This window comes from Centruroides sculpturatus, unplaced genomic scaffold (genome assembly GCF_000671375.1).
Source record: "Centruroides sculpturatus isolate CEXI.00-Female unplaced genomic scaffold, Cexi_2.0 scaffold37, whole genome shotgun sequence".
NCBI lineage: Eukaryota > Metazoa > Arthropoda > Arachnida > Scorpiones > Buthidae > Centruroides > Centruroides sculpturatus.
Window position 1 is genome coordinate 1,300,386 of NW_019384346.1, and position 17,954 is coordinate 1,318,339.

A 17,954-nucleotide genomic window follows, 5' to 3' on the forward strand; every position below is an offset into this window, starting at 1 on the left:
TACCGAAATTCTCTGGAAAATATGAAGAATGGAGTAACTTTAAAATGCAATTTGATAATATCATTTCGTCAAACGAGCAACTGTCGGCAGAACAAAAACTACATTATTTGAAGGCTGCTCTCGTAGGGGAAGCTAAGAGTTTAGAAACGTTAAACGATTCGTTTGCTTCATTGTTTCAAGCGCTACAAGAAAGGTACGAAAATAAGAAATTAATAGTAGAAACCCATGTTAATGCGATTCTGGACTCTGTAAAATTACCTTATGAGTCAGCAAGGGGTTTGAGGAGTTTAATTGATAGCATCAATAGAAATATGCGAGCACTAAAAGTCCTAGGATATGAAAGGAATGAGCTTTCTGATATCTTAATTTTAAATATCGTACTTCAGAAGCTGGATAAGGAGACTCTAAAACAGTATGAGTTCAGTATCAGTTCGAATGACGTTCCTAAACTAGATAATTTGATTTCATTTTTGGAAAAGCGTTCTCAGATTTTAGAAAATATTAATAAGACCACGTTCGTGAAACCAAGGTGTAGTCAAGATAGAGTTAAACCGAAAAGCTTGTTCGTGAAATGTAACAATTCTATGTCTCATTGTATTTTATGTAAGCAAAATCATCCTGTTTACACTTGTGATTCCTTTTTACGGCTTGAAGCCTCCCAAAGAAACGATGTGGTGGCCAAAAACAACCTCTGTTTCAATTGCTTAAGTGATCGGCATAAGTTATCCAGTTGCAACTCTAAGAGCTGCTGTAAGATATGCCGAAAGCGACATAATACATTACTGCATCGAGAGAAACAAGCTATGATTGGTTCAAATGTGCCAGTGGTCGACAGCAAACCGACTCCAATCAAGCAGGACCTTAATCCCGACGCAATAGAGTTTCGTGAAGGTATACCTCACTCACTGTCATGCATTGACAATGGAAATAAGACAGTAATTCTCTCGACAGCCATGGTTTGGGTTTTAAATCATACTACCGGAGCCAGCATTCAAGCGCGCGCAGTATTGGACTCGGGCAGTATGTCAAATATCGTTACTAGAGATTTCGCAAGTCGTCTGGGTACCCCGCAAGAAAGAATCGATCTCACAGTCTCCAGTATAAGTGGAAATAAAACCTCGGTCAAGTTTAGGCTGATTGCCACAATAATAAACGGCAATGGATCTTTTTCTAAGAAGCTAGAGTTCTTGGTGGTGCCAAGGATCACGGATTTACTTCCTGTTTCCTCTCTACACATTAGCAAAACAGAAATTCCATGTCAGTTAGCTGATCCAAGATTTGCTACACCAGGCAAGATTGACATGCTTATTGGAGCTGAAGCATTCTTTGAAATAGTTAAGAACGATCAAATTCGTCCATCGTGCAATAATAACCTAACATTTCGTAACACAGTTTTTGGATACATCGCAACTGGATCTACAGAATCTAATAATCAAGATCAATATTGTGGACTAATATCAGAGCCAGAGTCAGTCGATAAGTGTTTACAAAGGTTCTGGCAAATAGAGACTCTAACAGAGGCTCCAAGTTTGATGAGTAAAGAAGAGGAGTATTGCGAAGATCATTATCAAAGAACTCACAGACGTAATGAGGACGGGAGATATATTGTGCAGATGGCAACCAAGGACATACAAAACTTGGGAGAGTCAAGGAAATTAGCATTGAGGAGATTGAATCAGTTATGGAAGAGACTATCAAGGAACAATCAGTTAAAGGAGTTATATCAGAATTTCATGAAGGAGTATTTGGATTTGGATCATATGGAAAAGGTGCAAGAGCATTCTGGTGATCAGGTAGCAAACCCCATATGTTATTACCTTCCGCATCATGGTGTGTTTAGACCAGACAAAACCACTACAAAGTTAAGGGTAGTCTTCAACGCATCTGCTCCCACAACTTCTGGACTGAGCTTAAATGATCATCTCTTGAAAGGTGAAGTAAAGGAAGATGTTTTCGAGATTATGACAAGATTTCGAAAATACAAGTACGCATTTACAGCAGATATCCAGAAAATGTTTCGTCAAATTCTAATTGAGCCCTCGCAACGAGATCTCTTAAGAATTGTTTGGAAGAACGAGGAAGATGAAATGCCAGTCACCTATAGACTGAAAACTGTGACTTACGGAACCGCCAGTGCTCCCTTTCTTGCGGTGAGAACTCTTAAGCAGTTAGCTCACGATGAAGCAGCAAGCTATCCTCTGGCCTCTAAAACCATATTACGAGATGTCTACATGGATGACATCGTATCAGGTGAGCAAGATTTCGATGCTGCCCTCGAACTACAATCTCAGTTGTGCAATATGTTGAGCACATGTGGAATGACACTACACAAATGGAATTCTAATTCAATGAAATTGATGAACAGCAGTTCACCAGAAAATAAAGAGCATTGCTTTTCCTCAAGTGCGGAACCAACAGTAAAAACCTTAGGAATTACTTGGAAGCCGGTTGAAGATCAGTTCATATTCAAGGTATCGATTGAAAAATTGCTTTATACGAAACGAGAAGTATTGAGTGTCATCGCCAGGCTTTATGACCCCTTGGGTCTTCTAGGACTAGTTATAATTCGAGCAAAGATCTTTCTACAGAAACTGTGGCTCAGTAAGCTCAATTGGGAAGATACTCTACCAGAAAACCTTAACTATGAATGGGTGAACTTTGTATCGTCCTTGAAGGCCTTGGACGACCTTAAGATTACTAGATATATTTTGACAGATCCCCTTCAAAGAGCTGTCTTGCAAGGATATGCAGATGCCTCGGAGTCAGCTTATGGAGCAGTAGTTTACATGCATTGCATAAAGGAAGATGGAGCTGGAAAGACACGACTTATTGCTAGTAAATCTTGTGTCGCTCCTCTTTAAGGTCATTACAATCCCTCGATTAGAGCTATCAGCTTGTCTTGTACTGTCTCAGCTGATCAAAAGGGTACGCTCATGTCTGCGAATGAATACAGCTGAGGTGATCTTACATACAGATTCAACTATTGCCATTGCTTGGATCAACACTCCCGCATATCACCTGAAGACCTTTATTGTGAATTGAGTGGAAAAGATATGATCTATTACTGAAGGCTGTCACTGGAAACACACAGCTTCCCACTCCAATCCTGCAGACGTAGTTTCTCGGGGTTTTAAAACCGCAAGATCTACTATCCACGGAATTATGGTGGAGTGGGCTGCAATCTCAACTAGCATCATCCGTTGAACATCAGGATGAATATGCCATCGACATTTTCTCAGATGAGCAATATCTATCTGAGCTTAAAAACAATCGGACGTTAATTTAATGTCAGTGTCATGTTCTGACCTTGACAATACCTTGTTTGAACTTAATACTAATTATATGAAATTAATTCGCATACTCAGTTATATTTTCCGGTTTCTACATAATGTAAGACATGTAACTCATCGATCCGGCCCTTTATCAAGGGAAGAACTCCAGAAGTCCAAATTTTATTTGATTGGCAAGGTACAAGGAATGGCTTTCGCCGAAGAAATAAAAACGCTGCAAATGAGAAGAAATCTAACGAAGGATCAATTAAGCAGATTACATCCCTTTCTAGATAAACAAGGCCTAATGAGAGTCGGCAGTAGATTGAGCAATTCAAATTTACCATTTGACAAAAAGTTTCCAATTCTGCTACCTAAAAATCACAAGTTAACCCACTTAATTAAGATATTATCATCTGAAAAATTTGCATGTTGGTGCACAAACTTTACTTTATCTCATCAGACAAGAATTCTGGCCTTTAAATGGAAGAAACCTGGCTAGAAGGGTAGTACATGAATGCATCGTTTGCTTTAGAAATAAACCCAAAGACATGGAACAAATCCTAGGAAATCTTCCTTCAGAGTGAATCACTCCAAGTCCCCCTTTTAAACATGTAGGGATTGATTTTTGTGATCCTTTTCTTATTAAATATAAAGGACAAAGAAAGGGCATCTATCACAAGTGCTACGTCGCAATCTTCATTTGCCTTGTGACTAGGGCAATTCACCTTGAAGTAGTTACTGACTTAACAACCGAGGCAATGATAGCAACTTTGAAAAGATTTTTTAGCAGACAGGGTAAAAATGTGTCAATTTGGACAGATAATGCCACAAATTTTGTGGGTGCCAGTGCAGAGTTGAAACGCCTACATAACTACGTAAGAGCACCTCCTGACAGTTTAGCTGATTATCTCACCAGCAAGGAGATCACTTGGAAGTTTATACCACCTAGATCACCAAATTTCGATGGTCTTTGAGAAGCAGGAGTCAAGTCCTTTAAACATCACCTAAAGAGAACCGTAGGTAACTCGCATCTAACTATAGAACAGTTTATAACCATCACTACACAGATAGAAGGAATTTTGAATAGCCGACCACTCACTCCTATGTCCTCTGATCCAAGCGACTTCCAAGTTCTAACTCCAGGACACTTTCTTATCGGAAGACCCCTGATTAGCCTACCTGAATCAGATCTCACTGGTAAACCAGATGATAGAGAGGTTGAGGCACACGTTTTAAACGTGTAAACGTGTACATGTGACGTTCAGCGCCGCTTTCCCGTAAGCCTAAAAGTTTGACAACGATGTTTGGATAGTCGGTGGAATCACGCTCGACATTCCAAACACCATCGTCAAACTTTTAGGCTTACGGGAAAGCGGCGCCGAACGTCACACGTACACGTTTACACGTTTAAAACGTGTGCCTCAACCTCTCTAATTATTTATCTCAATAGCAAATGTTAACTAAATTTGTTCAAGTTATATGGCATAAGTGGAAATTGGACTACTTAAACAACTTACAGGCCCGACATAAGCGGAATTTGAGAAAGACAATATAAAACCAAACTCAATGATCCTCTTAAAGGCCTGGTTGGAACAGAACCTGAATATCTTTACTGATGGTTCTAAGAACGATGAAGTAGGATGTGCATTTGTGGCTTTCCAGAGAAACACAGAAATATATACTTTCTCAGATAGGCTTGGANATCACAATAACACGATAAAAGGCCCGCCAAACAAAACGTCGCCACGAACAAAGCCACGCCGAAAGGTTACCAGACCACGTGGAGCATAGACACTTCTTTGTCTAACGGTACAAATAAAATCGCGTGTAGCCCATGAACAAATAATGATAGTGTAACAAAAATTACAGAAACTAAAGACGGTCGGGCACGCTATCAAACATCGTCGCGATTGCGGGCCGATCGCGGGCTGGGAACCCGATGCGGCCGACAAAGTCCGAAAAAAAAACAAACGCAGATAAATAAAAAAACTACTTATCCGATTTAGGTAAAACAGACACTCGCCGTTGGCAGATGAATAGTACTATCCAACGGTGTATAGAAAACGAAGATCAGACGAAAACTCTCTGAGAAAACGCAAATTAAAACGGAGCCGAGATACACCACTACAGCTCTGTCCGCTCACAGGCCGCAACGGAATAGAACCAAGTCGTCTACAGCGATGAATTTAGACAATTTATGAACTGCGAATGGCCGCTTTCGTGTCCATAGTCTCTGTGGTGAACGCCTAAATCCAGCTTACGCTTTGAAACGGCACACTGCTCCACGGCCATTGTGTTTGTCTAGGATGCCATCAAATATGACAGCGGGTCACCTCTAGTAGTAAACAGAAAGACTATGACATCCCAGCGGTATATTAGTGATATCCTTCAGCCACACGTGTTGCCTCCGGTGCCAGGGGTCAAGAGAGCCATTTTCCAACAGGACAATGCCACACACGGCAAAGTTGTCACAAGACGGCTTTTGCCACATTGCCATACTTCCTCGGCCTGACCAATCGCTGTTCGTCATGGATCGAAAGCGTCTGGAATCACCGGGAATGCCAACTTAGACAGCTAAGGAGTTTGGTCGAAATAGAGAACTGTTTGCAGCAACTGTGAATCGAGATGTCTCGGGACACTGTACGACATTGTATTTCTCCATGTCTGCCTATATCACATCGTGTATTCACTCTAGAGGTGGCCCATCAGGGTACAAAACTTACTTTCATGTGTAGTTTTTTTTTCAATAAAAGATCCTTTAGGTATCGTTTCGTAATCACTTACTTATATCACCATTACACTTACGTATAATATCGTTCTCTTCTGACAAATTTATCTTCGTGTGCTAATTTTTATGGGAACAAACGAAAATTGTCAAACTACCAAGTTTTAACCAAGAAAAACAATTAGAGTAATAAACAATTAAGCTTTATTGACATTTTTATTCAGGGTAGAGGCCAGGTGTATTACTTTTACCAGAAAAAGTGGAGAGAGTTTTACTATCGTTACTTTGAAAGCCAATACATTTCTTTGAAACGGGGAGAAAACCGGTTGTCGATTTCCATAATTTAATCTATTTCATAGCGATTTGAAATATAATATGTTTAATTTTTGCTTTTATGAATTATATTACATTAAAATAGATATAAAAGACGCATTTTTGTCAATCCACAAATATTTTGTTTTATTAAATAGTAGATAAAATCCATATATTGAAGATGTTATCGTAGTTTATGATTCAATATAAAAATTTTACTAGTATAGAAAACTAGTGGGGAAACTGTGAGCCATCATGCAAGAGGGGTTGTTCTCAGACTGCCCACAAGCAACAAAAGCTAAATGACTAGTTTCCTCAGAAGTTATTTCTATAACGTTATATTTCATTTTTTATAATACAGTTGCTTACTTTAATAAACTGACTATTTAAATATGAAATACACATTGCTCGAAATATGACAGAAAACATCAAATTCGATGGCTGCTTGTTAAACAGAAATGTGCTTGTGAGAAATTTAATGAGGCAGAATACAGTCGACCCCCCTATAATTACGGTCCCTATAATTACGATTCCTATAAAACTACGAAAAAATATACGTATTTTGGAAATGTTGAGTCGGATTAGTGTAGAATCGATTAATTTTATGGAAGAAAACCTTTCAATCAGCCATAGTCCGTAAACTTGACACGTGTCGGGCTGTGATTGGAACGACTTGTAAGAAGTCGGTGTTTCGGATCGAACTTGACGTCGACTCCTCAGTATCTTATAGGGGGGTCGACTGTATACTATTCGTTGTAACACTATTAATGACTGATGAAATCATAAAAATTTGTCAATTGTTATCATTATGTCAAATTTGTATATCAAAAACGCTATAATTTAAAAGCTTTTATTAATGTTAAAAAATACATTTTTAAGACACGAAAACGGAATGAAATTACTACGTAATAATCATTCATCTTAATTGTTTCGATGTTAAAATTTTGCTCGCTTTTGTACCAAAATATTGAGAATTCTCTAGCATTTAAATTGCATTGTGAGACATAAATGAATTTGCCCACTGGAATGTAATTAATATTGATCCAGAAAATTATAAAAGTAATATCAGTTATTGTTAAGATATATTGATCTTATATTGATGTTTCCACAAATTGCGATAATTATTTACTACACTTGAAAAAATAGTGCCAAGTCAATTTATTCAAGTTTAATGCATGTGATACTCGTGACACCAACATACCTTTTGCATAAATCTTGGTGTACAGTGCAAGGTTTATGTATTGTATTCACTGAGACTCAAAAAGTATGAAAAAAATTCATTTTTCAAAGTTTTTTTCTAAAAGTCATGAAAACTGACTTTTGAAAAAGTTACGTGATCTCTGTGGGACGCCACATTACTAATGGAAAAGGAAATGGAGTCAGAAAATAACTGCCCTTGATATTCTTAATTATGTGTTTACGTTATTCACAGTGAGAATTTTAACTGTGCATGAAAAAATTACACTGTTATTGAAATCAGTTTAATTTAAAAACAGTTTGCCTGACAATAATATATTTAATAACGAGAAAAAATTCATTTTTTATTAATATATCTAAAGTAATATATTTGACAAAAATGAAATACTAGTATTATTGGCAAAATTACACTANTTATATTAAATAAAGTTACTAATAAATTTTTTATTACATGTATTTATCCTATTGCTTTCGCTGTGTCGTGACACTAAATTTTACAGAATATTGTGTTGGAGAGGAACATTAAAACACTCATAATATAGATCAGCTATCCAACGAATTAACTAAAATTGCATTTATCAAACACTAGTTTAGACTTACACTACTTATATTTGGATATATCCACCGAACACTTGTAGTTGGTAATAGATTCAAATCGAATGTATACACAAACTAATTGGTATACAGTATAGAAATTTTTTTTAATACTTTGAAATGGCATGTACTGTACAATATTATCTAAGTTAGAAGTATGTTAACATAACTGTTGAATTACATAGCGATTTGTCTAATGGCTTATGTGTGCATAGGAAATAAACTTATTCATTTATATATACATATAAGTTAAAGATACATACCAAAAGAAATATCGAAAAAATTTTTTTAATTTAGAGATTATTCCTTCTTTCACAGCATCATCCATCGACTGATTATTATGCATATTCGATGTCGTATTCTTACTTATCCTATTTTATCAAAATGAGAAATAAATAAATAAGAAACTTTTGTCAAACCCACACTTATGACTTCTCAATTTATTGATACAACATAACTCTTAACAGCAAGTAATACAATAAAACCTGTCTAAATGTATAACTTTAAAGGGGAAAACAGTCTATTAGAAATAAGTTTCGTAATCTGATGTAGAATGTAATTGAGTAGAGGATTGTCAATAGGATACAATAGGTAACTTCTATTTACTTCATCTATTAAATAAAAATCTTGTTTAATTAAAAGAATTATTATTTATTGTATGTAAACAGTTTTTACATGTATTTGTGAAAAATACTTTAATGGTAAATGCTGTATTCTTCTTTTTTGATAACAGGTGTATTTTAATAATACTTTTTAAATCACAGTACAGGGAAATCGTTTTTATGGCAAATATTAAAAGATCAAAGTGCGAAAAAGCCTCTTTATATTATATACTTATTTTCCGAAATGTTTTGTATGAAAAGATAGTGTTTTATGGGTCCCGTAACTTATATAGATAATATTAAAAATACAGACCTGTTCATTAATAAGAAAGTTAGGCAAAGTATTTTTGCAAATAAGGTAAATCTGAATTTCTGACATTTAAATGCTTTTCCCCACTTTCATGCTAAAGAAAATGAATTTTGAAAACAAAACGAAAATGCAAACTGAGGACTGTACATTAGAAAAGTCTCCTGGAAACTATGTATAAGCAACCAACTTTAACCGCATATGTGACAATAATAAAAAAATTATTACTGTCATGTAAACATTTTAATAACATAAAATTAAAAATTATCAGGTGACACTAAGCTACTACTTTTCTAAAAAAAGTAAAGATTTTAAACATTTCTTCCATTTATTATTGTAAATTTGCGTCACGTTTTTTATTACCATTTATATCCCGTAATATCGGTTAGAACTCTGGGAATCAGGACTCCGCACACCACTTACTCGATTACATAGACTAAGAGAGAGTGTAACCATGATTAAAGTTTAGAAATTTAATCAGGTGACTAATTCTATCGTGAGTAAGTCGATAGAGTCAGGCAAATGACAATCAATTAGCTGAATTCATTGAAACACATTTACTAAGTAAAAGTTCAAAAATCCTTATACAGAAGTACAATGGAATAGTGATGATTAAATTATATAAAATAGTTAAAATTTTCTTATAACGAGAATTCGAATACTTCGACCTACTAACTGACATTTCCAATGAAAAGAGAAAGTTTTTACAAAACATTACCTTCAATGAGATTGGATCTTCTTCATATTTTACCATGAATTATTTTCATTAAATTGACGAATGTCAGATATCCTTAGTTCATTCTGAAGAATAAGCTCAACTCGCCTCGTGAAAGACAAGTACATGGAGGTTAGAGCTGTGAACTAGACTGAGTTACGCTAGGCTAACTTAATCTGATGCTAGATAACCTTTAAAAAAATAAACGAAAACTGTTATGTCTTTCAAATTCGACTTTCATCCAAGTTCAAGAATTACTCAGAGACAATTAATTCCCAGATGTTTAATTTATATGTGTTTCGGATCGAACTTGACGTCGACTCCTCAGTCTACAAACCATAAAAATTGTTTTGTAAATTTACAAATAAAATTTATATTAAAGACATAAAAACATTAAATAAATATGGAAACTTATTTAGTATGGAAACTTTTAATGGTTTTAGAATTTAGAATATATTTATAAACTTTTTTATTGCTTAACCATTTCTTACCAAAATATCCACTATAGTGTTTTCTCTCCAGATGATNATTTAAATTTATTTTTAAGTAAGCAGCTAATTCTATATAAACCTTCCTAAAGTTTTTTTTTGAATTTCTCGAAATTATTTTTAATATAGGGAAAGAATATATGCTTTAACTCTTCTTTAAATTCTACTTTGTACCTGTTAGCTGTGCATTCTCTTTCCCATTTTTTCTTTTATTTTATTAGGATAGTCATTTAGTAAAAACATCTTTTTCAACTTTGCTTCTTTTTCTATACTATTCCTTTTATCTGTTGTATGTGTAAATTTTCTTTAATGCGGTAATAAAATTATTATATTTTATTTCAATATGATATATAATTTAAAAATGTTACGCGATGCAGAATGATTATTCCTGTCATTGATTTCGAAAAATAGGAATTACTGGTGTGGCTCCATCACAGACTGTGCCTATTGTAATTTATTTATTTAATGTTTTTATATCTCCAATATAAATTTTATCTATAAATTTACAAAACAATTTCCATTCTTTGTAGACTGAGCAGAGATCGATGTGAAGTTCGATTCGAAATGCATATAAATAAAACATCTGGGAATTAATTGACTCTTAATAATTCGTGAACTCGGATGAAAGTCGGATTTGAAAAACAACAATTTTCATTTATTTGTTCGAAACCCATTTTATTGTGTTAGAAATGCAATACATTACATCCAGCTTATATTGCTAATTTTAGAATGTTAGAAATATACTGTATTAAACGTATTACTTAAGTTTATAGCTTAACTTTTTTTAGTTGCACAGGGTTTCTGAGACTCCACTTCACTTTTTAAAATTTTTATATACAGTATAAAGTAAAATATGGCTGGGATCGATTATCCGGAAAACTCTAAGGAAAACCGGGTTTTGTTATGGTGATTTATGCGTAGTCTTATTGCAAGTATACCTGTTAAATTTTGTGATTCTGGAGTCATTATTTATCCGATAATCTGTTTTTCTATCGACTTCCGGGCGATCATCGAACACGAATTGTGGGCTTTCGGCTGAAGATTTCCTTATGATATTTACACCCCGCTTTGTCGTTAGCATATGTAATCTACGTTGAATATTTTATTAAAATCCGTTTTTGAATTATGAAGATTCTAATATCACGTTCGATTTTCAACATGTCAAAGGTCATTGACCTTTATTCCATTTATTCCATTAAATTCTAGAAAGTGTAATCGGAAGTGAGCTTTTTGGGGCTTATTTTTGCTAGGTAAAGAAAGAGTTATATATTTGTTGAATCGGCGTCTCATAACGATTCTTTTGATGCTAAATTCAATAAAATTGGATAAGTATATAATCGGTTATTCGCATGTTTTTCCTTATATTTTTTCTTTTTCAACTTGTTTGTCTATATATATATATATATTGCATTTCTAATTAATTATTTATTTATTAATTTGCCGTAATGAATTCTGATATTATGGAATCTGGCTGTATAGAAGCATTCCACAAGAATGCACACAATATATTAGAAGAGATTAAAACATATATTTCTGAAAATCCAAACGGAAAACTCAATACTGGTGCACATATGCAATAAATAACAGACCAATTTGCTGCTGTTATAAACTTAGCGGAAAATAGTTTTCAGAATCTTGAGCTGCTAGAAATTTTAGAAAAAAGACTTGCCTCTTTGGCAAAGAAGGAGGATATCATGCAAAATCTCAACATTGAAGGAATTCTTGCTACACAGAAAGCGCTCCGTGAGAGACCAGATAAAATTGAAAATAATACAAGGCGCTTTATTACGGTTGAAGAATTTTCAGAGGCTCAGAAGACAACATTAAATAGATTGAAGGAAATTCAGGATGAAACATCCCGATTTGCCCCCCGTGAGGGCTTTATTGATACACAGAAAGTTGTAGTCTTGAGAAACTGGACAAAATTGAAAATAAAACATCTCAATATATTTCTTCCCCACCACTTTATACTACGAATGTGAAGACTAGTGGACGTATGGGAAATAGCAACATTTCTCACAAAACAAATTCTTTGAAAAAAGTATTACTTGTTTACACCAAGGACAAGGCTAACAACAACAGTGAAGTTGTCCGAAAATTAATGAATATCACGATAAAACCCTCCAATATGCACACAGGTATAGAAAAACTCAGGAAAGTTCGTGGTGGAGGACTGGCCATAACACTGAGAACTAATAGAGATGTAACAGTCTTGGAATAAACCATACAAGAACAGATACCAGAGCTAGTAACTCGACGACCCCCCAAAAATGGCCACATGTTGCTATTTATTCTGTTCACAATGATATAACGAAGGAAAACCTTCCTAAATTGATTTATCAGCAGAACCATGCAATATATGAAAACCTATCTGAGGAAGAATTTATCTGGCAATTAAGATTCAAATTCGTTCTAGGGAAAAGAATGCTACATATATAAACTGGGTAGTGGAAACATCGCCATATGTCAGAAAACTCCTCTTAAATATTGAAAAAGTTAATGTTGAATGGTCACGCTGCAGAATCGTTGATTTCCATTCGATTCTGCAGTGTTTCAAATGTTGTGGATATCACCATTCGGCGAGAGATTGCTTGCAATCGGCATATACAAGTATTTGTAGTCATTGCGCGGGGAGTCATTCTTTCAATAAATGTCCAAACTTAGAGAATGAATCAAGTTGCTGCAACTGTTTGCGCAACAATATACATAACAACCAACACAATGCACGGGATAGCTTCTGTTCTGTTAAACAGCGTATTAAAAATTTTATTATTTCTAGAACTGAATATGGAACCGAATAACTATAATAAAATACGTTTTTGCAGATAAATGTAGGGAGGAGCATTTTTGCTACCTCACTTTTAAGTATGAATATTAATAATTATGATATTGTGTTGGTTCAAGAACCATATTGCCTCAGGAATACTCCAGCGTGTCTTCCAACTTATTGTCCAGCCCTTCAAGGGACTGATTTGTATTCGTGGCCATAACCTTAGTACCAAATAGAAATATATCGGTTATGCATCACATTGCTTTCAGTAACCAATACATGATTACTTTATAAGTATTGTTGACGGAAATTCGTCTTATTGCGGTAAACACTTATTTTCCTGGCGATGCTGACTCTAAGGAGTTCATTAGCAGTCTTCAAAAAATTGTTGATGCATTTCGGAACTCACATATTCTAATCGCAGGCGATTTGAATGCGCACTCACCCGCTTGGGGTGGCGAAGTATTCGATCGACGACGAGGTTTACTTGAGGAATTCTTTATGCATAATGATCTTTTAGTTATAAATAATCCTCTATCTCCACCGACTCTCACCTCTCATAGGGTGAGAGTTGGATCGATGTCACGGTTGGATGCAGTAGAACTTACACAAAAATTAATAATTGGAGAGTCCTTTCTGAGGATAGTCTTACAGAGCATGCTCTGATCACTTTTGATCTGTTAAATTCTGAAGATGGACGAATCTCTCCATATGCTTCACCTTTGAAATATGCCCTAAATTGTGCAGATTGGCTGGGATTAAAGGATTATCTGGAAACTCACTTGATATCCTATTATTCTGACAGTCCTATCGATGCTAGTCAACAAATAGACAGTAATATTGCAACAATAACACACGCATGTGATTTATTTATTCCTAAAAAGACACCACACAAAAGACGTGTATCATGGTGAACTAATGACCTTGAAAATCTCTGTCGAACCACTCGAGATTTAAGAACCTACCAAAGATGCAGGGACAATCGCATGCGTAACGTGCATAAAACAGCATATCTAGCAAGCCAACGACTTTACAAGCACGCCATTAAGACTGAGAAATTACGCAGTTGGCGTGAATTCTGTACTGAGACCTCTAAAAACCCGTGGGGCTTTATAACGAAAATGTGTTGTAATAAACTCAGGTAAACTAAAATCATAACTGCACCTAATTCTGAGCCAATGACACTTCTTCAAACCCTGGCTTTACAGCTCGAGACTTTTTGCCCTAGAGATGATCCTGAGAACGATTCTATGCATCCGCATGGAAGCTGATCTGATAGATAACACTGAGAATATGCCGCGTTTATCAGATGGAGAAATTAGTCAAGGTTTCTGGAACCTAAATAAAGAAAAGGTCCCCGGACTGGACAATATTTCAACTGAAATTGCAAAGAAATTATGGTTACTTATACCGCAACCCCTAATCCAACTTTATAACTCATGCTTACGCTACGCTATCTTTCCGCGTGCTTGGAAGATTGCCAAGGTTGTACCCGTGCCAAAGCATGGTTCTACTGATGATGTTAGGCTCATTTCCCTGTTATCAGTACAGGGAAAAATATTTGAAAAACTTATCACTGGTAGATTCTCCTGGTTTGTAGAAAGAAACAAATGTCTCTGGTACGTTCAACTCGGCTTCCGACCGTAAAGATCTGCGAAAGATGCAATAGAAGAAATGGTTAAGAGAACAAAGAGTCTGCTTGAATCTAATAAATATGTTCTAGGAATAAGTTTAGATATACCTAAGGCATTCGATTTCGCTTGGTGGCCACTCATCAAAATACAACTGCGTAAGATTAAATGTGCAAGTAATATCTTTAAAATTATCCAAGATTACTTACAAGAAAGAATGGCGGTTTTACAATATGGACAGCATCACGTAAGAAAAATTATCTTCAGAAAATGTCCACAGGTGTCCTTGTGTGGACCCGTGCTTTGGAATATAACCGTCGACAGTTTCCTCAGAGGGAATTTTGGACAAGCACATTCGATTGTATACGCAGACGATGTTATGATGCTGCTGGGTGGACGCTCAAGAGCAGATCTAGAGAGCAAGAGCAATCTTATGATTCAAAGGATCTACAGCTGGGAAATAGAGCATATGTTTCACTTTAACTCCCTTAAAACAAAAGGAATAGTACTGAATAAACCTGGCAAGGCAAACTTGTATCTAAGACCTCATCATTTAACCATGAATGGTAATTATTCTCACTTCCTCAGCCGTTTACTTACAAATAAAATCAAACACCAAACACTTGCTGAACTTATTGTTATTTTACTACTCAAACGTTTTCAGCCTACTTCTAATAGGCCATCTTCAACAAACTACTGTTCTACAATCGAATACCAGACTTTCGAACAAATTTTAAATTTAAACTTTTAACATATTTTTAAACATCTTTACAACAAACAGTAAACTATTAAATATTTAACTAAAAAATTTTAACATACTATATAATAAATATAAAATTAATATAACAAAAATATACATTAAACTAGCAAAATATAACCGCTATAAGTTTACAGGTTTTTAATTCCCATTTCCTTTTCTATCATGTATTTCCTTGCCGTTGGAAGAGCATTAGCATCCTTGGCGTTTAAGCAATTGTTATTTACTTTACTCTTATATATCTCCATTTTTATGCCAAACGTTGGTGTTTGATTATATTTGTAAGTAAACGGCTGAGGAAGTGAGAATAGTTGCGATGGCGGCACCGGCCAACGATTATAAGTTATACAGAAAGATTACTTTGAAGCTAGTTAAGACTAACTGCAAGTTTAAGTTTCTTAAGGAGTGTGTTGAAAAGAAGGTATTTCGAATGTCCATACACAGAATTAGCATACCGGTAGAATGCTATATGTTAAAAAGAAGGTTCCAAGAGACATGTTTACGTAAATCTATTAAGATTGTAAAAAACAAAAAATATGGAATTTTAAAGGAGTGTATTGAATTTGAAGATGCAATATATCAAAAAATCAGCAATTGTTAAAAGAAATCAATGAGAAGGTAGTAAGACTAACGGAGCGGGTAACAAATACCCTTGAAAAGAAATATTACAAAAAAATAAGGTGGATTGTAAAGAAACAAGCTACCAAAAAACGAAATAGAAATTCACAGCCCTATATTCTATGGGACCAGATTAAAGTACCAAAAAGTGTAGATATGGTATTAAGGAATGGACCCAGTTACGTGCCAAATAACAAGAGAGATTGGGAAAATACAATGGCTGAAATGGAAAGAGGTATGACCGGTCTTAATGAAGTACAAAGGGATTATTTTAGATGGAAGATGGTTTTCAAAAAAAAGGAAAGTCGTGAAATGGTTTGTAGGGAAAATTTGAATATAAAGTATACAAGAGAATGGCTAACGAAAAATCAGTTGGTGTTAACAAAAGCGGACAAAACTAAACAAATGGTGATTATGGAAAGAGGAAGGTATAATGAAGCCATTAAAGATTATATTAAGAAAACGGAATGTGAGATAGTAGACAAAAAGATTGTGACAGTAACGAACAACAAAGTTAAGAAGCTAGAAAAATCTCCATTCGCTAAGTGCATGACGTTATTAAAAAAGGCACATAACCCGTGCCCCCGAATACCCAGAATCTTTGCGTTCGCAAAAACGCACAAGCAAAACAAAGAAATTAGACCGGTAGTTGAGAAATGTGGTGCGCCAACCTTTATTTTATAGAAACGATTAAAAAAAGTATATATATGAAAGTTTGGAAGATAATATATATGTAACACAGGATCCAAATAAGTTACTGAAAGAATTAAAAGGTTTGGCGTTGATGGATGATGAGATAGGAACTGTTATGAATTCTGAAAGCATGTACAGTACCCTTCCATGAATTTAACATCTTGTTTCAATACCCTTGTTGAATTTATGGTACAACATAATCCAGGATTAACGGCGTATATGGAAGACTTAAATAAATTGGCGGATCTCATGTGTTACCAATCCTTTTTTACGTTCAATGGGACGGTGTACAAACAAAGGAAAGAAGTGCCAATGGGTAGTCTCATGTCGGGTCTCTTGTGCGAATTAGTGGTACGTCAACTAGAAAAGGAAGTCCTAGAAAACTACATGGAGGACATTATATTATACAAAAGATATGTAGATGATGTATTGATAATTTGGAAGGATAACCGAAGGATTGAGGAATTTTTAAGTACGATAAATAACAATAAACATGGGTTAAAACTAAATCTTGAACAAAAAAGTCATACGCAGGTACATTTTTAAAATACTAACATAAGATTTAAACAAGGATATGTACAAACGGCAGTATATCTAAAACCCACACATGCTCCACTATATATCCCGGCATGGTCTAATGATCCATTTAGATACAAGATGTCAAGAGTACTTATTAAAAGAGCATTCTTATATTGCACCAACGTACAAGATAGAATTAGAGAGATTAACAGAATCAAGAAGATTGCGAAAACTTTAGGGTACAAAACATCTACAATTAACGGACTGATCAAAGGTTACAAACAAGAGACAAACAAACGAGATAAACTAAAAAGTATGTTTAATAATTTTACATACAACAGGAATGTAGAGAAAATAATAGAAGAATTGTGTAAATATAAGAACACAAGATCTGTTTATAAGCGAGCGCCAAACATCTAGAAATTACTAAGGAATGAAAAGGACAAGTTAAGAATGAAAAAAAAAAGGCTGGTGTTTATAGAATTCTTTTTGAAAATCAACAATTAGGAGTGACAAAGGATTATGTGGGTGTCACCACAAGGAACCTGGCGGTTCGTGTAAAGGAGCACATGTATGACGTTAATAAAGGGAACAACAACACCATTTTGGCAATTATGGCACAAACGAAAGGAGCAAGTGTAAAGTGGGATGATGCAAAAATAGTTAAACCGGACCATTNCGTTAATAAAGGGAACAACAACACCATTTTGGCAATTATGGCACAAACGAAAGGAGCAAGTGTAAAGTGGGATGA

At 35.0% G+C, this 17,954-nt stretch overlaps 2 protein-coding genes across 3 annotated transcripts in view; both read left to right on the forward strand.

The window, feature by feature from the left end:
• The window catches only part of LOC111635972, a 9,611-nt gene extending 6,712 nt beyond the window's left edge, over positions 1-2,899 (forward strand). Inside the window, exon 2 of the mRNA XM_023381128.1 lies at positions 1-2,899. Coding sequence (XP_023236896.1) covers positions 45-2,861 — 2,817 coding nt within the window. The 5' untranslated portion in view covers positions 1-44 and the 3' untranslated portion in view covers positions 2,862-2,899.
• LOC111635960 overlaps positions 1-17,954 on the forward strand; it is a 28,726-nt gene that overhangs the window by 7,271 nt on the left and 3,501 nt on the right. The gene's annotated exons all lie outside the window — the stretch shown is intronic.